Source organism: Elgaria multicarinata, chromosome 4, assembly GCF_023053635.1.
Source record: "Elgaria multicarinata webbii isolate HBS135686 ecotype San Diego chromosome 4, rElgMul1.1.pri, whole genome shotgun sequence".
NCBI lineage: Eukaryota > Metazoa > Chordata > Lepidosauria > Squamata > Anguidae > Elgaria > Elgaria multicarinata.
In genome coordinates this window covers 104,418,008-104,444,907 of record NC_086174.1, presented here as the reverse complement: position 1 = coordinate 104,444,907, position 26,900 = coordinate 104,418,008, and the positions used below count along the sequence as shown (strand labels likewise).

The 26,900-nt window shown below is 40.8% G+C and overlaps 1 protein-coding gene across 1 annotated transcript; it reads right to left on the bottom strand.

Annotated features, from left to right (window-relative positions):
* Positions 1–397: 397 nt before the first annotated feature.
* On the bottom strand, positions 398–17,284 carry AKIRIN2 (akirin 2). Its single transcript, XM_063124892.1, has 5 exons — positions 16,628–17,284; positions 5,282–5,422; positions 2,750–2,899; positions 1,339–1,410; positions 398–1,084 (listed from the first exon to the last, which is right to left on the bottom strand). The coding sequence occupies exons 1-5, from the start codon at positions 16,836–16,838 to the stop codon at positions 1,074–1,076; spliced, it is 585 nt and encodes a 194-aa protein (XP_062980962.1). The 5' UTR covers positions 16,839–17,284; the 3' UTR covers positions 398–1,073.
* Positions 17,285–26,900: the final 9,616 nt, after the last annotated feature.

Genomic DNA, 26,900 nt, shown 5'->3' with positions numbered 1-26,900 from the left:
AAGTAAGATCCATCTAGATGTTGATAGGCATATTGAACAAATTGCAACAATAGGTCTTACAGAAGGGGCATATCACTACTTGTTCATCTTGGAACTTTCAATGCAATGATGCTGCAGATAAGACTGTGGGCTAGCAAAAGCTTCAAAAGACACATGAAGCAGATTTTCTTTTGAATCCTCAGTTTATAGGAAAGCACCCTGACTCATCCCACATTTGAGGTTCAGAGAGTTAAAATGTGAAGTCATCAGCTTCTTGCCAACTCTAACAAAAGGAAGCTTTCTAGAATTTCTCCATCTTTTCTTCCTGAGCTATCAGTTCAGGGTAGACGTTTCCATATTGGCAGAGAGGACCCCCCCTCTCTTTCTCTACATATATATTTATATATAAACACACAAGTTAGAAGTAAATGTTTTATTCTTTCAACTAAATTCCAGTACTACAAGGGCAGTAAAACAATGATACACTGAAAAATTGCAGCAATAAACATTTGTTAAAGATTGATAGAATAAATAAAACCTACAAAAATGAGAAATTATATAAACCCATTCTTAACCCCCCCCAAAAGTCATGGAATACAGAAATGCCCTCCTTCACTATTTCACAGGCAGTACTGTGGGCTATTTGCTTAAAGTTGTCCAGGAATTACATTCTAATTTAACTGTGAATACAGCTTTGCAGTGCACAGTTATGAAAACCACACTAACTTCAGTCAGAAGTGTCATTCTACACTTTTATTTACACAACCAGTGAAGGGGCAGAGTTCTAGTACACCAGCTTTAATCCTTTTACTTTTCAAACTTATTAACATAAGCCAAATTGTAATGATACAGCAAATGAGACCACTGGTATTAACAGGTAGCAAAGGTCCACATCCAGGTGGTACTGACATCAGGGAGCACTCCAAAACCAGTTGCTGCATAAGAGTGGTTGCCACTGACAGAAGCTTGAAATAACCAGTGTATACAGAGGAAGGGGGGAGGGGGAAAATATGGCATTGTTGCAAGTCTTTAAAGGACAGCTTGCAACAATAAAATAGGGTTTCAGGGCTGCCCACATATGCAGAAAACATGATTCATGAAACATCTGAAAAGAGAAAAAAGAATCAAGTCAGGAATAACAGCTGACAACGTAATTTAAGGATTTGACAAGCATACAGAGAGACAATAACTTGGATCCTACATTCCCATCAATCTAATTCCACCACAGGATGCTCGCACTGGCTGAACATGGAAGGCAATTTTTATCAATTCCCATGGCAGCACCCCTGCACCCCAAATCTGCTCCGGAAGCTTGTCAGACCCGCAGGAACAGTGAGGGAGGGGGCTCAAAATACTTACAACTTGCAGGCTGTTCTCCATATCGTCGCATGATCTGGTCATGCGTGAACTTCACAAATGCGTCATACTGTTCTGTGATCAAGGAATATTCCAAGTGAGTAATCATACATAACAATCATTTGAACAGTATCAGTATAGGAAAAAATAAAACACTAAGCATACTACCATACATATGTGAACCTGTACTTGTTTCCCCAAATATTGTGCCTAAGTTTTTAATGACTTCAAATCCCTTAACCACTACCCTGTTTCCCCGAAAGTAAGACATCCCCCCAAAATAAGACCTACTTCCAGTTTTGCCTCTCGCTGTAATATAAGGCATCCCCTCGAAAATAAGACCTTTTTTTTGTTCAACAATAATGTGTACCGTATTCTTCTTCATGGAAAAATAAGACATCCCCTGAAAATAAGACCTAGCGCATCTTTGGGAGCAAAAATTAATATAAGACACTGTCTTATTTTCGGGGGGAAAGGGTATGTTCCCTTTCCCTATGTCGCAATATTTGAATGCACAATTTTTGGTTGCCACTCATAATAATTTCCTCAATTATGCTAAATTGAGTTTATCAAGAGAAATCTTAATTAAATGTTCACATACTGCAAATTCACATTTTATGTATCTCAGTAGAATATATATGCTTTGCACAGAAAAGCTCAGGTTCCATCTTCAGCATTTTCCTTTAATTATATCAAACTGGATGAATGGAAAATCAGATTTGCTGATATCAACAAAACATGACAATTCTAACCTAGATTACTTTAAAACACTGCCCATTGCATCCATATTATGACTGAATGTGATTAAAAGGAAGTCAGGGAGCTATTCAAGGCCTAGTGTATTTCTTTTTGCAATAAGCCCTAACTCTGCATTTGACAATTTGTGTGAACAGAGAGATGATGCCAACTAAACTCTAGTACCATTATAGAGTACTCCCATACGATCTCCTTGTAAAGTGATACGTTATCAGGCTAAGTGGCATCACCATTAAAAACCAGGTAGATATGCATCATGATTAGAAGTCCGCTATTTACACATCAAACAGTTCACTCAAAGCAGGAAGGACCTAAACTGCAGCCCAGTGCAAAACATGATGCTCATCTAAGTGGCTTGGAGACGAACACTTTAGGACAACCATATGAAAACTCATGTGGCCAAGCTACCTTTTTTCCCCACTCAAAATCAAGGTGAAGGAATAAAACTTGCTTAATACTCATTTTGCAACTGTCATACCGCAGTATATATTTCTGATAAGGGACAAGGGTCTGCCTTTCCTCCTCCAAAAGGAGCCAATTTATGGAAACTCGGGAGATGCAATCACTACCCAGGAGATAAACCTATATTCACAAGAGTTCACTGCTAACCAGGGCATCATTATTGCAGTTTCATACTTTTTGATTGTTTTTATCATACCTGCAAGTTTTGTGGTCAAGATTTCTTCATACTCTTCACGGATTTTCTCTTCACGTTCTTTGAGCAAGCGTTCACAGATCATTCCAACCTGTCTAAGAGTAAAGAGGGGCTGTTCTTTTTTCAGTGGTGATACCGCTGCAGATGAAGTACCTTTGAATAAATATTTCCATAGTTAATTCAGTATTTTCAGTAGAGATTTTCCAGATTGTGAATCAATGTATACAATTAACTTGCTAAATGTTTTGAGAATCAGACTTTAGACCAGTGTGAACAACCTTAACTCCAACCCAAAGAAAGCTGCTTTCAATAGATTTAAGTGTGTAACTTTCTCTGCATGAAGGCATTCAAATACAAGCCTCTAAATTGGGTGCATTGTGATTTATTAAATTCAGTAGTTAAAAGTAAGTATCAGAGGAAGTAGATACTGCCAGAAACCATTTACAACAATGTGTGTTTCCAGTGTCTCAGAATATTCACAAGTCTGTACAATTCAGAATTCCTATGAGTACAGTTCATGGAACAATCCTCTGGAGGAGGTAGGAAAGCAATTTCCAGCTTGCAACCCCCAGTGCAGTCACTGTGGCACAGACTCTCTGGAGCAGCTTTTCGGGTGATATAAGAAATTTCAGGGGGAATCATAGAAATACTTTCTCCCCTTCCCCCATCAGGAGCATCCACTGTATCGGAGTCCCTTCCACAAACAGGAGGAGCTCCTCCGCTTGCAGAAGGGCATATCTGGATGCAACCCAATCTGTCTGCAAACACATAATATACAGCCTGTTCAAAGTCTATCTGCTGTAGGCTTTGCTTTATGCAAGGTGAAACTGCAGCATGGTGCCACACATGCTTTGATAAATCCACTCGGGAAAGGCCAGCACGGAAGGGTGTGTGGAATGACACAGGCTGCAGACATTTGGGGCAGCTCTATTCAGCATCACCCATCCCAACATATTCCTGGCCCCTTGCCATCTTTCTGCTAAAAAATGGCCAGCGGATGTGAGGCTTGCTCAGGAATGATGGGAAGCTGGTGACTATAATTTTTTGGCTAGGCCACAAAGACCAGCTAAAATTTGGAGACCGCTGGTAATACCAGTGGCGAGAACTCATAGAATGGAGATGGGGTGCACAGGCCTGGTTGTAGCATAGGCCAACTCTGGGCCCCAAAGCAGTGAGGAGTATATTAAGATAGAACAAACTACAATAGATTAGTCAATCAAACACAATGTAAGACTGCAATAAAAATGCTTTAAATAAATAAATAAATAAAGGTCACATTGAGGGACAAGAATAAAAGAGCCTTCCTAAACTAAAGAATTTAAGAATGCTCTCACCAACTCCTATCCCACAAATTTTAACCTCTAAAGGCTATTTGCAGTATTCATGCTGGGTCCAATTCAAGGTGCTTGTGCTCATTTATAAAGCCCTAAGATATCTGAAAGACTTTCATTCCATATGAACCTGCCCATAGGTTGCGGCCATCTTCTGAGACCCTGTTGTTGTATATATCCCGCCACTGAGAGGTGGTAATGTAGGACACAACCTTTTCTATGGCAACACTCCAGTTATAAAAGTCCCTCCCAAAGAGTATTATATTAGACTGGCTCCACCCCTGATGACTGTTACATGGGCAGTAAATGCATTTTTATTCCCACCTGGAATGTAATGGTTTGTAAATTGAGATCCAAGGTTTTAACTCTGCTGTCCTTAATTTAAATGCTCTGTTTTAATTCTGTTGTGGTATTTTGTTTTGTGAACGGACTTGAGGCCCTTTATAGGGCAAAAAAGAAAAGACATATAGTGGCATTCTCTTAATTTACCCTTAAGTTTTCAAAAAGGTTTGTCATCACAGCACAGATTTAATAGCCCATTTTTAAAAGTGTATTATCTCACTGGTTTGTTGGAAAAGATCATATGGAAAACCTCTTCTGGATAAGTCTGGGCAATGTTAAGTGTCATGCAAGCACTTTTGCTTACTCAACAGGGCTTCCCTCCTCCCTGCGTCCTCATGTACACTGCCAAATATCCCAATCTTCCTGAGCAGATTTGAGGGTGTGGGGGAGGAACTGCAAGGGGAGGAAGAATCCATTCCACCAACAGTTCTGTTCTGCTGGCACATGGACTGCTGAATTTTACTCACAATTTCTTTCTACTGTTAGAATTAGTGTAGAGTAATTCTTTCCTCCACCTGCTAATGACACCATGTGCCTGTTCAGACAATGTGCTAAGCCATGGTTAGACCGCTAACCTTTTTCCAGCAAATGGTTAGTGAGCATATTTAAACCATAGTTATGTAGGCACTATGTTTAGGAATGGTTCACACGACAAGATAAGTCATGGTTCACAAGTCAGGCTAAGCCATGATGTTTAACTCGAAATACTTATCCACCATGGCTTAACATGTCATCTGAACAGGTTCCATTTCTTCAATAGAGCCTTCTCTACTGACAAAACACAAAACTGACTCCATCTCACTCATCTAGAAACCAGATGTAGCAAACCTTCTGAAAGTTCATTCTAAAACAAAGAACTCACCTGGCAAAGCTGGTCCAGTAAGGAGAAATGCTTGTGACTGTGCATCAGTAGAACAACAGGGATCTGTTTGCTGAAAGTTTTCTAAGTGTCTCCTCTTCTGCATGCGTTTGTACTCCTGTTTTATGTTGTACAGAATTTGCTCTAGAAAAAGAAAAACAGATTAACTATGTTTCTGCACTATAGGCTGATCCCCATTTCAAATCCCAAGCATCAACTATGCACGGTAGTAAAGACTATATAATACCAGTCTTAAAGAAATTGCAATGGCAGCCTACATGCTTCTGGTCAAAATTCAAGGTGTTGGAGACTACATTTAAAACCCTAAATGGCTAAAGAACGTTAAGAGCCATGGGTCCATCTAGTCCAGCACTCTGTTCACTCAGTGGCCAATCAGTTGTCGACCAGGGACCCGCAAGGCTTGGGACCTCAACAGTTGAAGGAGTGCCTCTCCCTATATATGTCTGCCCAAGATCTGAGATCTGTTGGAGGAGCCCTCCTTTGCGTCCCACCAATGCAAGACATACATTATGGTGGGACATGGGAGAAGGTTTTCTCTGTTGTGGTACCCCGGTTGTGGAATGTCCAATTGGTGCCGACACTGGCCTCTGAAGGTTAAAGTTGCCTAAAAGCTGATGTAGTTTAATTGTTTTTATTGCTTTTAAATTTTCATCTGGTTTTAACTTATTAACAGTTTAATACGTTTATAGCTGGGTACATTATTTATTGCTGGGTACTGTTCGAATTGATTTTATCTGTGCACTGCCATGAGTTCCCAATGACATAGGGTGGGATACAAATGTTTTAATAAAATAAATAAATACGTAGTAAGACAAATACTACAGTAAATCAAGTATATTGATAATTGTTTTTCAAGAGCATACAGAACACTTCATTGACATTAAGACAGTTCCATTTATCAACAACAAAACAATTTTTGTATTACAATTCCCATCACTATACACTGACCCAATATTCTTCCCCACTCATATTCCCAGAAGAGATATGGAACTATGTGGAGACGACATAATTAGTGCCCACTACTCATGTCCTCTACCTTCTCCTGGAAAACAGCAAGGGAACTAACAGGCCACAAATATTACATTGTGTGTCTGATCCACAACATACATTGCATTATTGCATGCAGCGTAATTCAACTGTGAAACATTGCCGCACATTACATGCACTATTACTGCCTTAATACTATGATTTCTCTTCAGATCAAATAAATCTTACTGTCTGAATTGCACATCATCTGGCTCTTCCAGTCACCGCTTCTCCTCCCCGCAGGTTGCTGGGTGTTGGGATACTTATCTGCAACAGCAAATACCTGCGGCTTCTATTAGATTTGTGTTTCCCCTACTCCACTATCAAGGAATTCTACAGCACTTTCCCCACTGGGAAGCTGATTGTGTCTTTCCCCTCTTCCTATCTCATGCAGAGAGAAAAGGGTACATAAAAGAGGTCAGTGCTCTCTTGGAGAACAGACTTACTTGCCACAGGTGACCAGATGACTATCCTTTTGAAGGACTATTACGTGCCTGCAGTAAGCCATGATTTCCACAGAAAACTCAGGAATGCATTCCAACTCTGCCTGTAAATTATGAAACCCAACAATGCTATGGCGAGGAGGCTATCTGCCTGAGTTCAGACCATGTCCCTGGTCTGAACTCAGGCAGATAACCTTCCAATTTCGTATCTGCGATCTGACAAGGCAAGAATTCAGGATTCAGAGATGGTAACCCAGAACAATGTTGTGCACACACCTCCTTTAGTTCCATCACCTCTTACTAAAGAACTCATCCTGCAGTGGAGCTCTCTTTTGCTGTATTCCCACAGGCCACCTAGAGTGCCTGGATCCCCTGCTTGCAAAGATGAATCGCCATTATCTTCTTCACTAGGTCTCTTTCTTCCCATTTATCCAGTTTGCAGAAATGGAATTGTAAATATCACTTAAGCATTTAGCACCTATCTATAATCTCAGAAACACGCCCAAATTGATACCAGTGTTTTGGAAGGTGGAAAAAAAGTTTCCATCCCAAATATCATGCCATAATAGTTAACTTTTTAAATCTGATCAGCTATGAAGTGTCATGCAAAATGTGATACAGCATTTTCCAAAGATTAACAATGAAAGAGCAGCTTAAGCAATTCATCTTCAATATCCCCCCAAATCAATAAAATTGCTTAGTATTCTCACCAATATTGTCAAAGTTAGCTGAACTCATCTTGTTCAACCAATTTTGCTTTCTGCCCGAAGAAATTCATTTCCAGTATCTAGAGCAAATGTAGGGGTTTGTACTATAAGTATGATATAAGGATCATGCCATGGACAAGAAAATCTATAAGGAATGCGTAGGGATGGAACACTTATCCATGTTCGGAAAGCGTGTCCTATTCTTGTACACTTCACATCAAAGTCTTTGGGCTGGATCCAACATTATGTGAGGACACGTCCACTCACATAACTGAGCTTTCCCCTCTACACTCAACTTCTGTTCCCATTTTTAATAATCCATACCTTGCATACAATGCCAGACAGTAGCTGTCTCTAGAGAAAGTGAACTCTGTAATTGTGCACCTTCACTGTATGGACAGTGCACAGAAAATGTCAAGAGGACAGTTAACAAGCAGTCTTAATTCATGCGCTCAAGGCAGAAGCTAAGGCAGAGTTACAGTACGATCCTATACATGCTTACTCAGAAGTGAACCCTGCTGACTTCAATTAGACTTACTCCCAGGTAAGTGTGTGTATGGGATTGCAGCCTTACTCCAGTCATCTCCAAAACCTAATGGTACATATTTATGTCCTCAGAATACACTTCTCATTTTTGTACAGAAAAACAAACAAGCACAAAACTATTATAGCAGACATATACAAGAAACCTTTCCAAGCTTAATTTAAGCTAATTTGCTTAAAGAATATTTAAATAGTCTGCTTTCAAATGGCATTTTAAAGATATCATTTTAAAATACTTAATCATTTAAAACCAGAAATTGATTTCTCTCTTTCTCTCTCTCAATAAAAAAAATAAATCACTTTTATTCATCTTTGCCTGGATTTGACTGTTTACTTGGGAGGATCTGTCATTTTGCAGGCACAGCTTCAATCCAATAACGTGCCAGGATTCCTGGCAGTAGGCCCAAAGTTAGTTACTTCACAATTACTAATGTTTTGAGCATTTTTACAAAACATGTCAATGCACTGGATACAAAAGTTCCCCAAAGGAAAGGCTAAAATTCCTCTACCTGATTTTGGCCTATTACTCCTGCCCACGCTATCACCCCCTGCTGGTGACACAGTTCATAGGGGCTGTTCAAGAAACCTGCTCAACCCTCTAGAGAAGCTTTTCCCAGAAAAAACATAGCTGGCAGGGGGAGAGGAGGAGATGGGATGGGAAAGAGCCTTGCATAAAGAGCCTTCCACTCATAGAAAGTGTGAAACTACGTTTTGTACTTCTCTGCTGCTACAAACATTTACTGGGCCAACAGAATCTTTCAAGGAACCAATGGCGGCCATGGCAGAGCCCTCTAAGCCAGCTTCATGCAAGGCCGACTGATCACCCTCACTGATATCCTCAGCAACCATGGGGCTGAGTTGCCCTCTGTCTCCACTGCTGCTTAAGGAATTGGAATTCCTCCCTTGCCCTGTAGTAGCAACTGACAGTTCCTTCCTGCTAACAAATGGATTCACCAGCTGCTTCAGCAAGAGACAAAGCTACAAATCAGGAAGTCCCTGGTTCGAATCTCAGTTGTGCCACAAACTTACTAGGTAACCTTAGACAAGCCACTCTCTCACACTCATCTACAAAAAGGAGGACAGTAATACTGACTTCCCTAAGAGGAGTTCCTGTTAACTATTACAGTTATGCATTTTAGACTTCGCCTAGCATTGTCAATCTATAGTTTCAATACTTAGCAATCATTTGGCTGGTAGTTATCTATAGCTGATCAATACAGTTCAAATCTCTCTCACACACACACACACGTTTACAGATGGGCTCAATTTTTAATTTTGTACTAACAAAAATTAGTAGAGGAATTTTTTTTAAAAAATATTTTTATCTAAAGGAGCACTGCTAAACATTTTAAGATCTTAATAGGTTAACAGAAATAGTACTGCCTAAATATTTCTTGTTATCAAAGACTTCCAAGCCTTAATCTAAAAAAGAAAGCTTGTATCAAAATATCAAGTATCCAATACAGCTCTGAATAGGCTGTTCAGCTGGCAAGTACACAGACCTGGTAAGTTTCTATATGGCAAGAAGCTACCTCATTCCAAAATCAGAGCACACTTATATCCTTTTGTGTAGAGATTACCTCATAGCTAATATTATCTACTGCCATCCATTACTCTTTCTTTAGATACCATTCAGGCCATCTTGCCCGTTAGTTTTCATTAACTGCACAGAATTCAATGTGTACCTGCCCATGTTTGTGTGTCTTTCCTTGAACACGATTACTACTTTTTATTTACATTTCTAAATCCGTAATTTATCATTAAGCATTTTCAGTTGCTCTTCAGTTCATATTTTATAAAAAGACATCTTATATTGCTTTGAGAAAGGAGAGTGAATAATTGCTTAATAACCTTCCTAGCAATTCCAATTAAGCTGTTCTCTTAAGACCCTTGACATTACAGCTAATGTACATGAAGTGTACTGAACTCTTGAAAGCACTATACAAGTGTGAAAGCCTATCAAAAGTACCTGTCCAGACTGCCCATCTGCATTATACCACTTTTGCCTAACCAGACGTAAAGCTGCCAGCTGCAATAATTGATTGAGGGCTTTTCTGGAAATAGAAGCAGAAACTAAAACAAACAGCCAGGATTGGAAAAAAATCTCTGGTTGGGTTTGAGTGCCAAGGAATGTGAAAATATTTACATTGAAATACTGAAAACAAGCCTGACTTATCCACTTTTGTTAAGATTTATTACCACTGCTGGGTTTGACAAAACTGAATTTTAATAGCTACCCACTTTAAACAAGGTACTGCATTCACATCAACAGCCTTGATCCAGGCACATACACACCCCAGCTGCCACTAAACAGATGCTCAGCAGGAGGTAGTGCCTCCAGTGAGTTCATCCTGAATACAGAAAGAAAGGATATTCTACAAATGCAGCAACAGGTGGACAGTGTGCTGTTGCACTGAAATGCCTGCCTTGGAATATGGACTGTATTGCACAATGGCCACTCTTGGATGTAATGGGAAGGGTTCTCACACCCTCACCATGTGGGGCAATGCATCCTGTAAGGAAAAGAGAAAACTTAGCACACAAATCAACACTTGTTGGAGTGAAGCAACTGAATTTATGCTTAAGGGAATCTTAGAACTTGGGGTTTTTTTCATCTAAATATAAATAGCTTTAATCACCAAATCATGATTCTGCTAAACAGCAAATCCTGAGCTCCTGCAGGCGTAATTTTGATTATATTCCGGTTTCCACAGTGGCTCAATACAAGACTTCAAATAATAAAAGATGATGCAATAATTGTTATTTCCATTTCACCAAGGACAACACCACTTTCATATCAAATTATGTCAATTACTTTGTTCTCTCTAACTTCAGCCTCCATTTTAATCAGCAATAGTTGAGATTAAAGAGCTGCCGTTCCATTCTTCATTGAAAAGCTCCGATGAGTACTGACTGGATACATAGCAATGAGAAAGGGAAAACCAGAAAAACGCAAAAATATACCAAAATTTAATGTTCTGGTAGGTTAAAGTTCTCGGAGATTATTTATACAGAAACAGTCATAAAGGAGGGTATTTAAAATGTTGTGTTGTGTAAAACTGCTGAGATTGTCTACTACCATGACGTCACATAATTTTACATGTTCACACTGCTTCCTTTTTTTGCTACACTTCCTGTAACTGAGGGAAAGCAGCATACTAGCAAGTCAAGTGTATTTCACACCAACCAAAAACTATGTATTTATATTTTGAAATACAAGACTTTGAAAATTTCAAATAAGCCACAAAAGAGTTAGCACTGACTGATAATGTGAGGTTATAGTACTTTATTAGTCAATTTTTTAAAAAAAATCTTTCTGGCAAGGTTGGCAAGCTTATTGGAGTACTCAGGTCTTCATGACTGGCACCTGAATAAGTGAACACTGAAAACTGTATATTGGAGGTGAATGGGTGATAAAAGTTCTATGTGCACCTTGCGATGTATGATGACTCAATCATTAAAAACAGGTCATTAAGTGATGAACAGACATGTGAACCAGCTTAAGGGAGTAGCAGTATTGTCAATAAGCTAACTCAAAACCATATATCTGATCACCCAACTGTAAAGAATTTTTTTTTTGAATTGCCTTCTTTTAAGTATCCATTCAAAGATAACTTTGGCCTAGTTTTCATTGAAGAGATAAGCCCGTGTCTGTTCTATAACAACCTCAGACTGCATATAGGAGCTCAGATGACTGAATGGTTTCCATTCCAGTTACTGTTATCAGATAGTGATAGGCTAAAACTCTCCTGCTAGACATGCTAGTTTTCTATGTGTAACCATTTTTGGTAGACAGGAACATATTGCAATTCAAACTCATCTTGACTCGAACTCATCCCCCTGAGTTTGAGAAGTTATCTCCGATGTTAGTCCTACTTAAGAGTAGACCCACTGAAATGAAAGAGACTTAAGTTAGACTAACATTGGATACAATCCAATGACACTTACTTCCAAGTAGGTATGTACAGGACTGCAGCTTTAGTCATGTGAGCCCTCACCATCGGTGTCCAGTAGCATAGCTCAGTCTATATGCAAACTCACCAGAAGTCTAATATTAAGGAACTACAATGTCAGCTGATTTCATCCTTTTTTTAATTAATTGGATTTTATTTTAAGGTCTATGAACAGGAATGCTGCTGTAGTCTGCCCTGGCATTAAACCTAGATTTATAAATAGACAATCTGGCCAAAAATTAGATTGAATTTCCCAATAGGCTAACAGGGATAAAAAGTTTTTTACTTCACCTGTGCACCATGTAAATGTATTGCATAGCAACATTAAACCTTTGTCTTACAAGTATTAACATTGGCAATTTCCTTCAGATATGAACAAATACAAAGTAGAAAATCAATAGGAAGTAGGGAGAAGAAAGCCATTTCAGTATGAACACAGCAGCTGTCCAAACAATGCTTAAAACTATCCAATGTAATATTTACCCTGAATGTTTCCTCTCTAACCTTCCCCCAGTACAGTGCTTATTTACTTATACTCACTTTATACTCAACCCAGCTGGAGCCTTGTTTTTAGTGACACACCCACCAACTCCAAAGCTAGATTGTGTTTCATGGCAAGGAACTTGACCTCACTAAAACTAGAAGGTCCAATTATGTACTACATCCAATCTCTTTCCTAATTACGCATGACTGACCCAAACCATTTTTTTACATTATTAAGTTCATGGAAATTCAAAGCTTTTGATGCTCTACACTGAACTGCTTCAAACAAGCTAATTTCTATGAGCAATTCCATTAATCAGCCTATGGCCTAATTTACGAGTTAGTGCAGCAGAATGAGCAAGAGATCCTAGAATTGATAAGGACATAATTTGCCCCATTGTGCCAACACAAGAACCAGATCCCTATACAAGAGCAAGGATAAAAGGTGGAAGAGTTTCCAAAACTGGAAACTTTCTAATGCTATATTTTTCCCTGGAAAAATTTCATTTCAGAAATGCATTGTTTTGTAATATTAATTAGTAACACAATGAATTAATATAATGCGAGTCAAACTGGGCAACTGGAATGGCTGCAATACCAATAAAACCTAAAACGACAGTAGTTATTACATTTAGCTGTCATGTCTTAAAATAGTTACAAGTATTTCAATAAAAATAATTTCCGAGTAAAGCTTTAAATTTGTTTGGATGGAACATTTAAGCAACACTAACAGAAAAATCCTAAACCCTTTTTCTCAGAAGTAAACACCACTGTGTTCAATGGGACCTACAAACCAGGTGATGTGCATAGGATTGCTACTAAGTACACTTTATTGAAACATTTTCCATGATGATGTATTTCAGTTCAAACTATTTTTGGCTATTGGAAATGCTTTGGAGATTTATACGTGGGATACTTTTTCAATTTTGCTTACTAGATATTACCTATAAAGCCTTAAACAATTTGAGACCAGGTTATCTGAAGGGCCATCTTCAGCCACATGAACTTGCCAAGGCATTCAACATTGAGATCCTGCCACATGTTCTGCCACTTTCCTTGCACCTTTCAAGGCACACTTAGTACCAACACCCAGATTTTGGAACTGTCTCACAAAAGAGATCAGTACCCCCCTTTCTGAGCCTTAGGAGGGCCAACGGATCTGTAGTGCTTTTAAACTGTTTAAACTTCTTGTTGTGGCAATGTATTTTTTAAACCAAACCAGTTGTTTTATGCCTCTTTGTATAGTTTTAATTATTTAGTTGATATATTGTATTTTTGATTTTAGTCTGGAAGCTGTCTTGAGGGCTTCCAAAAGATTTAGTAGAAATTTTCTAAAATGTGTTTTTAAAATAAAATAAGGGGGGCATGGTTAGTTAGATTCAATAGATTTAGGCCAGTGCAGCAAAAATGTTTCAGAACAGCACACATCCCTACATGTCCTTAGCATGGATGGCAGTGAACAAATGGCACCTGCACTGTATGTGTAATGATGATGTTCCATGAACTTCCCCACCAGGGTCAGCAACAACTAATTATGCAGAATACTTAATGGCATATTCAGGATGTCTCCAGAGCCTCTACAAATACTTGCAAACTTATTAAATTCAAATCAATTAATACTAAAATCTATGAAAACCATCCCATGATAGTATTGCAACCTTACATCACAACTATGGAAGGAAGTGTACTGCACACAGTGAAGCAATGCAAATGTTTTCGATCACTTAGCAATGTACATAAGGGCATGTTTGATATGCTGTCCTTTTAAAAAATGTTTTGCTACATTAGATCCAATTAATCAATGGACAGTTTCACTAGTATTCTGTTCCATATAATATAGAGAATCCTTAGGCTTCAACCGCTATCCCTTACTGACCATAGCTAGATTAAGCATATGCCTAGTTACAGATCAGAAGCCTAAGCGGTAAATAACTGAAGAGCTTCCATGTGGCAGTTCTCCCACATTTTTTGTAGAATTTAGATTTTATAAATGAGTTATCAGACAACTCAAACTGTATCATGAGAATTTACCTTGAAGTCCCATTTTGTGAGGACTTTAAAAGAGTATTAACACCCTTGAATGCCAGCTACCCATGATTTTGAAACTGACTAATACATCTGAAATTATTGATCTCCTACCCTAATTAGCATTTTTAAAATCATCTCTAATAAATATTTAAATACTTATTGTTGTTACTCCACAATTAGCTCTCTCTGTTTTTCCTTGAACAATAATGGCTTGATTGGAAGTCATGGCATGGATTTTTCCAAGACAATATGCTCCTAAACACCAAACGTCTGCAGATTATATAGTTACTTAACATGCTCAGCTGTCCACATCACTGAATCAATTTTAAACCCATATTTACATTAAATATTCATAACATGGATACTTCTACTTCCAGTGAAGTCACCCATTTTGAGTGTTAGCATTAAATAACTCAACTTCCACTTTTAACAATGTTTAGTTACTTTATGATTCACACAAAGCTGCAACCCTGAAGACCTACAATAATGCTCCACTAATACCTAACAAAAATTACTCATGAGAAAGGTGTTTTAAAGAGTAATTCAACTACATTTCTATAATCTTATTAAAATCAGCGGTAGTAACAACAGAATTAAAAACATTGAATCCTTGTCCAGCATTTTATAGGCCACTGTACTAATCATTTCCAAATGTAGCCTAGTCTCACCGGAAAATGTTATTATCTATACACTGTGACAATTTAACTATTTAAAGCAACTTTTAAAACAGCACTCAAATCCAAAGACAGTTGCAAAGGTGCAAGATCAATTGAAAAGAATCATGTGACAACTGCAACCATTCCAGAATAGTGTAGTTATAAAGAAAATCTATTATAGCATTATCTCTTGAGAAAAGCAAGCTTAATATGCAAATTGCTCTGCCTTCCATCTCAGACAATCTTATCAACTGACCCTAAGGACAATGTTCTTGCATATATGCAAGTTCAGCTGAAGACAATATGACCTCAATATCACTGAAGTATTGAGGACTGTAAAACAACAACAACAAAAAAAAACACCTGGAGAAAAGGGGTATCTTAAAACAATAAACAAGCTATGAATGCTACATGACAATAAGATTTCAGATGAGCCTGTTACTGGAAGCTATACTTTGGGCTAAACATGCAGTCAAGAGTTGGCAAGGCAGTCAACCTTGATCCTGCCATGAATTCGATAGGTGTCTGTCGGGCGGTACCACTTTAATCTTGCTAGTTGCAACAGCACAAAAATGCATTCTCATCTGTAGGGAAAGATGTTTCGACTTATCTGGTGCCCGATAAATTACACGTCCTTAGAAAATTGCCTTTATTGGTTTCATCTCTCTAGGAAACGTGGACAATTCCGAAAGGGGAGGGGGCAGAGAGAGGGGGGGTTAAATTCTTTTGTCGTTGAATCGGCCCCTACTATTGCCCAAGCGGCCTACTATGGGTGATTGATGACAGACACCGCTCCGTTCCTCTCCCCTCCCCCGGGGTTTGAACTGGAGGCGGCGGCCCTGCCGTCTAGGCTCGCATTCACGCCCAGAGTTAATGGCTGCAACAAATCGATCGCCTGTACCGGGAGGAGAGAAAGAAGGGCAAAGAGACCGGGGAGGGAGTGGGGGCGGAGGAGCAGAGAGATCTTCCCCGGCCAGGAACCCGCCTCCCTCGCGATAATTTCCCAGTTCCTCTTTTTCGCTACACACACAATTGCCTCTCAAGCCTTTATAAGCCAGCCCTCTCCCAAGGGGAGGAAAGGTGCGGCGAAAGACAGACAGCCCGGCATAGCAGAGGGACAGGCTCTCCCCGCCCCCATCTTCACACACAGACCAGCACAGCCCCATTATCAACCCCCTTCTGCGGCCTCTCCCGTATCTGCCACTTTCTCGCCACCACCGCGGGGAGAGCGGCCATTTCCATTGTGCCGACTCCGCGGCGAAAGCAAAGCCAGAGGGAGGGAGGGGGAGAGGCGGCTGGGAGGGGGGAGAAGACAGACGGGGGGGGGGGAGACGAAGCCTGTCCCAGCATCACTAAACCAAACGGAGAAGAGAGGCATTACGGCGGGCCCAGCGCTTGCCCGGGACCCCAGCCAACCTTCGGGACACCCCCCGACTTTCTCCTCGTCCCCCCCCTCTGGCCCCACCCAAGCGCCCCTTCAGCCTCTTACCTGTGGTGAGGCGGGTGGACACTTCCCCGAAGGGCGAAGGCTCCATGCGCAGGTATTTCTGCGGGGACGAGGCGAAGGAGGCCGCCGAGGAAGAGGAGGAGGCGGCGGCCGCCGAGGCGGACAATGGGGCGCAACGCCGCCGCTTCGGCGAGGCCGGGCTCAGAAGCGGGTCGAAATCCAGAGTCCGTTTTAAGGTGGCGCCGCAGGCCATGGCCGAGCCTGGCGGGGGGCGGAGGAAGAGGAAGAGGAGGAGGAAGAGGAAGGGGGGCAGCAGCAGCTGAGCCGGCCGGGCCTTCCCCGCAGGAAGCGGCCAGAAGAGTTCACGGGCGGCGGGGGGAGAGCTTCACTCGCTGCCGCTCCGCGACAAAATCAGGGTCGCCACCGCTCCGCCCTGGCTTTCTCTCGCCCGCCGCCGGCTCCGCCTGCGTCTCCAGGGAGCGGCCCGGAACTCTTGGCCCGCTTGGCTGGACTCGTAGTATCCGCCCGCGGGAAATCCTCCCCGAGTCGTATCCGGGAGGGTGTCTAGGCCGGTGGGAGCGGCTCAACGGGAGGCTACCCGGCCTGGGGCCGCCGATGACTACCGATGGCCGCGGCAGTAGCTGTCGTGCGTCTCTCTGTGACTCTTCCACACCAGCAATATGGCGTCAATAACAACGCCGCTGATTCAAAAACCAGCCTTCGCCAGTGCGCCTGCGCGGTACGGGGGTGGTGGCTGCCGTAAAGGATCAGGGGAGTTGTGGTTTGTCTTCAGCTATCTCCAGACGCTTAAAATAAAGGCGCTGGTGAAAAGAACTACGTTTCCCGCCGAGCATCGCGCTAAAGACTTGACTTCCGGGGTAGAATTTAAATCCCAACAGAGGAGCTTGTACCTCAGGAATGCAAGTGAAACGGGATGAAGGAATGGAAGTGGTCATTTGGATGTAGGGAGTAGTAGTAGCAAGGGATCCAGGCAGGAGAGAAAGAGCTTAGTTTGCAGAAATTATAAATGCCCAATGGCGCTGAATAATACCCCCATAACACTTGGAGAAGAAGAAAGGGCGTCTCCACTTAGCTATCTCTGAAGCACATAGTGGTATTATGGAGGAAGATAAATTAATGAAAGATAAAGAAAAGAGCTTCGGAATGAAGAGTTCCGTGTTTATAATGCAGGCTTGGGAATATTTGAGTGGGGTTTATCCTTCTAGATTGTTCTGTTAAAGATAATGCTTCCTATTAAAACAAAATACAAGAAAGCAGTTTTAAAATGTATGTCTTTAAATGGTAACCGAAATAGTTCGGATATATGTAAATAAATGTTAGGGCATTTGCAGATGGAAAAGAAAGGAAGAAGATGGTGATGATGAAGAAGAAGAAGCCAAGAGCAGGAGATTTATAACATTTTTCTCCTGAAGCCCTCATTCTGTTTTTGGGCTCAGTAAAGCTGCAGTCCAGTACACGTTGGAGTAAGTCCATTGCATTCATTGAGCGTTACTTCTGAGTAGACATGCACAGGATTGCAGTGTGATTATGCAATCTGCAGTCTTCTACTCTGGAAAGCATGATTGGTTTTCTATTGTGTGCTACATTTTCTCTCAGAAATCCTTACAGCAAGTCCATAAGGTAAGCCAAAGTTATAACCCCATATTACATATGAGGAGTGATGCTGAGGGTGGCTACCTAGTGAACTCAAGCCAAATTGACATGGTGACTTTGGCCACCATTTTGTACTAGTGAAGTGCTATGTTTTTGGTGGTAAAACATAGGAAGAGCCACTTCTTAACCATGTCAAAGCAAGCGGCATGTGTATTACAATGTACTTGAAAGAAAACTGGATCCAAGTAAATGAAAGCCTCACAACTATAGGTTGTTTGAAAAACAAAATACTTTTTTGGAGTTGGTCATGAAAGTAATGCCCTGTTGAAATCCGAATGAGTTGTCATTAAACAATTGTGCCAATGAAAGGTCATCCTTTATAGTTCAGTACTGCTGCAGTGTTTAGGATGCCCAGTCTTAACCACTTGTTTTCTAGTGCAGTAAGGCTTGTAATCCACTCATTCATAAGTATACATGTAGACAAGGTTTACATTGTAAACCTTCTCAGGGCTGAGGCCTCTACATTTATTTATTTATTTCATTTATATACCTCCCCACAGATGAAGCTCTCTGGGCGGTTCACAAAAGTTAAAACAGTAAACATGAATAAGTATACAAAATTTAAAAACCATCAGAGACATAAAAAACAACAGTATAAAAACATCAGTATCCATTTAAAAACAACAGTTCTGGGGGCCATTCGAAAACAAACTTAGCATTGTTAAATGCTGTTAAAATGCCTGGGAGAAGAGAAAAGTCTTGACCTGGCGCCTGAAAGATAACAGTGTTGGTGTCAGGCGAGCCTCATCAGGGAGATCATTCCACAGTTGGGGGGCCATCACCGAAAAGGCCCTCTCCTTGTTGCCATCCTCTGAGCTTCCCTTGGAGTAGGACCTTGGAGGAGGACCTTAGATCAGTGGTTCCCAAACTTTTTCAGGTAACCACCACCTTGGTTCCACAAACTCATGCCCAGTGCCCCCTATCCTATAAAAAATATTATTCAGAATAGCGGTTTTCAACGACCCATTAAGGGTCTTGCTATTTACTGTGTTATCTGTACAGCACCATGTACATTGATGGTGCTATATAAATAAATAATAATAATAATAATAATAAAGATAATAAAATTAAAAATAGTAACAAATTCATAATCAACAGGTTCCCTCCCTGATCTTGTGCATGCCTACTCAGAAGCAAGTCTCATGGAGTCTAATGGGGTCTGGGAGGGGAGAGGTTAACAGTGGCAGCAAGTCCCACACCAAGGAGTCCCCGGCGGGGCCAAAATGCTGCTGCAAGAGAACGCATGTGCTTAAAAAGCAGGTCAATCACAGCAGTATCATAATTTTTTTTTTAAAAAACTCCATTTTTTGCAAACCTCTGCTAGGAGGAGGCATTCTGAGGAAGGCCTTAGATGATGAGTATAGTATATTTGGGTAGGGTCATGCAGGGAGAGGCGCTCCATCAGCCCGAATTGTCTGGAGCCGTGCTGCCAAGACTCTCCTCAATCCACACATGTATTTATACCATTTAAGAAGAGTCCTTTTAATGGTGAATTGAAATGTTTTAAAAGCACCAAAACGCTAATAAAGAGATATACTCTGCATGGTGTGCCCCGCCACGCCGGCTGCAAACAGAGGCGTTCTCTTTTCCCTCCCTTGGCAAGCCTGGGGTGGGTGCTTCCCATTTAAAGGGGCTGCGCTCCTCTGAATCCTGCTGGTCTAGGCATCTGGGATGGGCAGCGGTGGCTGGGTGAAGGAGCTGAGCTGAGAATGAAAAAGGGGCCATACTGCGTCTTGGCCCTTTAAATGGGAAGCACCCGCCACAGGCTTGCAGAGGGAGGGAAAAGAGAGTGAACACCTCTGTTTTGCAGCTGGTGTGGCGGGGCACACCAAGCAGGATATGTCTCTTCATTAGCGTTTTGGTGCTTTTGAAACATTTCAATTCACCGTTAAAAGGTCTCTTTTTAAACAGTATTAATACATGTGTGGATTCTTCCCCTATATGGCTTGGGACCAAACTACCTTCTCCCATAAAAATGTCCATGGGTTTTAAGACCTTCTGGAGAGGTGCTTCTCGGAAAAGACCACCTTGAGTGCCCCCCCCCCCCCCGGCCGCTGCCCCTTTGCCTCTTAGAGCCCCCCTGCTGCCCCCTTGCCTCTTAATGGCCCCCTATGCAATCCCACCGCCCCCAAGGGGTTGGTACCGCCCACTTTGGGAACCACTGCCTTAGATGTTGAGCGCAGTGTACGGGTAGGTTCATGTCGGGAGAGGCGTTCCATCAGATATTGCAGTCCCAAGCCATGTAGGGCTTTATAGGTTAAAACTAGCACCTTGAATTGGGTTCAGAAATGTATAGGTAGCCAATGCAAGTGGGCCAGAATCAGTGTTAAATGCTCAAACCTCCCTGTTCCAGCTATCAATCTGCCCACAGTATTCAGCACAAGCTGCAGCATCCGAACCGTCTTCAAAGGCTGCCCCATGTAATCTAATTTGGAAGTTATCAGAGTATGGACAACTGAAGCTAGGTTATCCCTGTCCAGAAAGGGGCGTAGCTGGGCCACTAACTGGAGTTGGTAGAAAGCACTCCGTGCCACTGAGGCCACCTGAGCCTCAAGTGACGGAGATGGTTCGAGGAGAACCCCCAAGCTACAAACCTGCTCCTTCAGGGGGAGTGCAACCCTATCCAGAACTGGTTGAACACCCCTGATCTGGTCAGAAGAACCACCCACCAGCAGCATCTCAGTCTTGTCTGGATTGAGTTTCAGTTTATTAGCTCTCATCCAGTCCATTGTCGCTGCCAGGCACTGGTTCAGCACATCCACAGCCTCACCTGATAAAGATGAAAAGGAGAAGTAGAGCTGCGCGTCATCAGCGTATTGATGACAATGCACTCCAAAACTCCGGATGACCGCACACAACGGTTTCATGTACATGTTAAACAGCATGGGGGACAAGACTGACCCTTGCGGAACCCCATACTGGAGAGTCCACGGGGCCGAGCAATGTTCCCCAAGCACCACCTTCTGGAGCTGACCCGCCAAGTAGGAGCGGAACCACTGCAATGCAGTGCCTCCCACTTCCAACTCAGCCAGTCGTTCCAGAAGGATGCAATGGTCAATGGTATCGGAAGCTGCTGAGAGATCAAGGAGAATCAAGAGAGTCACACTCCCCCTGTCTTTCTCCCGACATAGGTCATCATACAGGGTGACCAAGGCTGTTTCTGTGCCAAAACCAGGTCTGAAACCCGACTGAAATGGATCCAGATAATCAGTCTCATCCAAGAGTGTCTGGAGCTGATCTGCAACCACCCGCTCAAGGACTTTCAGTATCACTGTTCAGCTAACAAAACTGTGAATGTATCCTATATTAATGCATTTGTATGATTATCCTACTAAACAACTGTCCTCTCCTGGAAGCAATCTGAAATGCCACTAACTTTTATCCTTTATTTAAAGATATGAGTATAGAACATAACCTCTCAGTTCAACATGAGGGTCCCTACCCAAGTGGACATTAGTTGTCTTTCAATTAGGTTTATATACCTGGGGCCACTAATGCAAAAGCAGCAGCATGTCTTACTTTCTGCTGGGACTTTCTGAGAATGTACCTCCAAATGTTTTTTGGAAGATGGTACCATGGCCTTAAATAGGTCATAATTCTTTTTCATATTATATATTAATTTAAAGATTCAAATTTATCTGTGCCTGTGAATTACAGTGTTTTTGAGCATTTTATCCCCTAAATATTAAAGATTAGCAGTCAGGGAATAAATGCTAGGAGTGGCTCCCTGGCCACCTTGTTTTCCAGTGCTTACCAACCTTAATTTCATTATTTTATTTCAAAATTGTATCTCCCACCTTTTGACTAGATAATCTTTAGGATGGCTTTTACAGCAATGATGAAACAATACAATATAGAACAGTTAAAAACCATTTCACAGCCAATATGAAATATAGTGATCACTGACAGAGTTAAGTGAATACAGGCAGTGATCTTCAGGTCTACTTTCTTCTGCACCAGTGGAGTTTCCCTCACCGCTGAAATCCTAGGGGAGGTGGAAGGCCAGGCCAAAATATTACATACATGAACCCTTGCCTGCCAGTGTGCTGGCTAAGGTTCTACATAAAGAGGCATAGTACTGATAGAAGCTACACAAACACAAGACTGCCTGATGAGTAATGGTTGTACGCAATGCCCCAACTGGCTTAAGGCAACCCTGCGTTAACAACAGAAGGTCAGGCTGTAAGTGATGAGTTCCAGGTATTGTTTACATGGGTTTGGATTTAAATCAAATGCACTGTTAAGACAAGTTCTAGCATCATATATCAGGTTTCAGGTTCTGGGCGAAAGCCAAAACTTAACCATGCAAGGACAGGAAATACAGTTTCATAGTGACAGTAAAATACTTTCTATTTGGGAGTATGTTTTTTTACTGTTATTTTGTTGGAATTGAAAGTAATAAAAAAATCCACAGATTCAAAGTCAACAGTATGAGACAGATGCAGTTACAAATTAATACAACAACTACAGTCATTAAAGAAAAATCTGGAGACTGGACCATGAGAAAATCAGACAAAATCTAATGCTGCATTTAAAATCAGCGTAAGTGCCTATAGCATGGTCTTCAATATGTCATACTACAACTGAATCCACAGATTTGTTTCTGATTTTCTCAGAGGCATCCGCTGACAGCACTGTCCTATACCTGACAAGTTAGTCCAAATCAGATAGGTAACAGATCTTTTGAGAATGCATAGACTTCCAGGAGACTACTGTTGAATCTTGACAAGTTTATATTTGATGCAAACAGCGTACCATTATGTCTAGCCTCTACCCTACAAATGTAAACTAGTTTGACAGCAAACACTTTCCACAACAGAATTCTGGGTACATTAGTTCCTTCAGAGGACTTGCAAGTGTTCAGTGTCCTCACAAATGTGTGAATCCTTTATGCTGATCTTTTGTTGTTTATTTCAGAATTCTAGTTGTCAGTTCCAACTTTGATGAAACTGATTAATACTTTTGGTGATTTGTATGGCTATTCAATTAACTGGTCAAAGTAAAAAATAATGCAGATTGGAGGCGGTACCCAGATTTCATTTATTTGGGAATAATTATCCCTAGACATGTATCTGAAATGATCAAATTAATTGAAATAAGTAGATTATTGATCTTTCAAGAGTTACAATGGCATCTTTAAAGTTGAGTTTATGGGGTAAGGTTAATACACTTAAGATGAAACTACACTCAAATTGTTCATGTTATAAGTAGGATCCCCTTACATATACCTAGCAAATACTGCTGAAATCTTAAGGCTTTGTTTTGCAAATTTGTGTGGAGTGTGTGTGTTTTCCTTTCCACTAAGAATATGACTGAATAGGATGCAACTTCCATTTTAAAAAGGTGGGCTTGGCTTTCCGGATCTTGCTACATACCATTGGGCTTATTTGCTGATCTGTATTAAATTTTGATCTTTTCCACTTTGATTTGATTTTCCACCTTGGCCAGTTTTGGAATCGTCCAGTCTGGAGCCTCTCCAAATGGATGGCATTAGGTTCTTGGCATATTAAGGTGGGCAGAGCTCCTTCAACAATCTTGACAGTCAAAGATATGTGGTGAATAATGTCATGCCAATGACAGTTTGACCCATTTTCCCCATGCCAAATTTACTTTATGGGGAAATTGGAAAGAAAATGTTTTTAAGGCGGACCAGAAGGGATAAAATGATTTCCCCCCTCAATCAATTACTGGGTAATGATGAGTTTTTGCCACTTTCAGTTTTGCAAGATAAATTTGATTTGCCTGCTACAAGTGAAGGGCAATATTTGTAACTGCAGTAAACCGCCCAGAGAGCTTCGGCTATTGGGCGGTATAGAAATGCAATAAATAAATAAATAGTAAGAATCTAGATTCAGTCCTGCTGCTTTGATTGCTTTGAACTCTTTACTATTGGAAACACTTATTGAAGCCGACCAGCTATATCGACCCACAATTCATGTTTATAAATACTTACTATCAGTGAATAAATATGATACACGGGGTCTTCAGCAGGAATGGAACAATCAATGAACTGCTGTTTTGGCAGCAGTAGCTGATATGTCTATGAACCTCCGATTACATTTTATTCAGCAAAAAAAAAAAAAAAAGTTTCAGATCTATTGACCGCCACATTGTCTCTTTGATAAAAGTCTGTCTAACTCAGCTAATTGTTAGAGTTATAAACAGTTAATGCTTATTTTATTCATATGTTTTGGGAGGAAGTTATCGTATGGATAAACTTTGTTATGGAAAGCTGTTTCATATTTACTGATGTATGTATTCTCTTAAACTATTTACTTGCTTCTTGGAATATAACACATAGTCAGCATAAATGGATTTTTCACACCTTCTTGACTGCTAAAAGGCTAATATTACAATAGGAAGGATAATGCAATGGGCAAAGATCTAACAACACTAGCAACATTTGAAAGAGTGGTATTTGGACATATTTGGATATCTGGTCTGCTTTTACTGAAGTTTATGTGTAATTTATTACTTTTTTTAAAAAAGAATGTTATAATATTTAAAACAGGCCTTTAGAGCATGTAGTTATGTTTGTGATTTTTGTTTGTTTGTCTGGTTTGATAAAATTTATAATAAAACATTTATTTAAAAAAATGTGCAAATCCTAGGGACTTGATAGTTATAACTAACTACAATCAATGAAGTTCTCTCCTGATCTGCAAAAACCTAGTAGTAATACGAAAGCATGCTAGAATAGATCCTGTGTATCATCTTTATTTCTTGATGAAGTTGAGAAGACTGGAAATAATTGTTACAACCATCACAGACTTTACATACCCAAATTCTTTTGCTAAATGTAAGCCGCTCGGAGAGCCTTTTTTGGCTGAGGAGCGGGGTATAAGTATGATAAATAAAATAAATAAAATAAATTAAGCATTTGGGAAGTATAAAGAATTGGCACAGCAACCCAGTGCACACATTTGAGAGTAAAACCCACTGAATCAGTAGTACTTGCTTCTGTGTAAACATGTCTAGGGTTGCATTGCAAGAGGAAAAAAGGATGAGCCTCTGCCTATGGCTTTATATGTAAGAATTTGTAACCCTCTCAGTTAATATACATTAATCAGCTCTTGTCTGGTCTCTAGGCTAGAACAGGCCTAATATTATAATGGGATAGAAGGCAGCCTTTACTGTAACTCAGCATTTTAGAATATTACAGTGGCAAGAACAGAACGGAGAGTTATTGGCCTTTGTTCACACAGGTGCTCTTTGGAAAAGACATTGAAAAATTACTTAAACACTGTGTTATATAAAGTAGGGAGTGAAAAATCGGAGGCCATTCTATCCGTTTCCCTAGTGTTATTGTTAATTATGGCAGATAAAATGTGTGATGGCCTCTTCATTTTTGCTTTAACAATGTTTATAAATAGTGCTTTGAAACTATATCTCCCTGTGTATGCATAACGTGTGTTTCCCCAGCCCAGTCATATCAGCATAAGGGGCAGGCTGGAGATGTCTCCCATTCGTTCAGGAAGCCTGCCTCCTAATCCGAAGAGAAACCGGAACAGCTATTAAATCAGGATGAACATTTGACTTGCCTGCTAAAAATAGTAAGTGTCAATTCTTTCAAGGTGATCTCATCACAGGGCATGAAACATTTGCCTTTGCCATGGATTCATGTGCTCTAGCTCAGGGATAGGCAACCAAGTGCCCTCCAGATGTTTTGGACTACATCTCCCATCAGGCCCTGCTGGCATAGCCAAGGGTCAGGGTTTTTGAGAGTTGTCCAACACATCTGAAAGGTACAGGGTTGCCGACCCTTGCTCTAGCTAGATTCTGCATCTTAAATTCCGAGTTTCTGTGGTTGTCTGCGCTGTCACTTCCTCTTCCTGCCTCTCAGCATAGAGCTTCATGAGCTGACCTGCTCAATTATTCCTTCAGTCACATGCTTATGTCTTTGTTACACATATTTCCTACCTCTTCCCATGGCCCTTTTTACTCAATTTGATTTTTTCTCCTATGACATATCCCTCATAAGAGGGACACAGTGTCATCAGCCTCTTTGGTTTTCTTTCAGTAGATCTCAATCACAGGTTGACCTGGCTTGCATTTCAAGCATTGATGAGTTATTATTCCTGGAGTTATGATGCCTCCCTACTTGAGACAATTTATGATACAGAGAGCTGGCAAGAGCAAACAGTCCAGGCTGGTTTCCGAGTAAACTTCCTACTGCTCAACAGGGGCGGTGCTAAAGCTGGCCCCTGGCCCTGAACCTATTTCCCAGAGACCCAAGTATCCATTGGTGTGAACAGAAGGGCTTTTTTCTTAGCTTCATGGCCAGGCAAGGAGTGATTTCCCACTTATTGCAGCTCTATGCATCCTATTTTTTCACGCTATTTATTTATACCGCCCAATAGCTGAAGCTCTCTGGGCGGTTCACAAATTGCTATTGCTATTGCAAATGAATTGTAATTGAGGAGGAACAACTGATTTGGGTTGAACTGGGATGGGTGGAACAATTCAAGAATGTATTTGAGATTATTTGGATGAGAAATCAATTGGCTGGCTTGGCCTTGTGTGAGATGTAAATATCCTAGTAATTTCTAAGTTTGCATATATAAATATAAATTACCATATACAGATTTTATGGAGTTTTGTGTCTTATGGGCCTTGGTCCCAAAACTTTTAAGTACCTAGC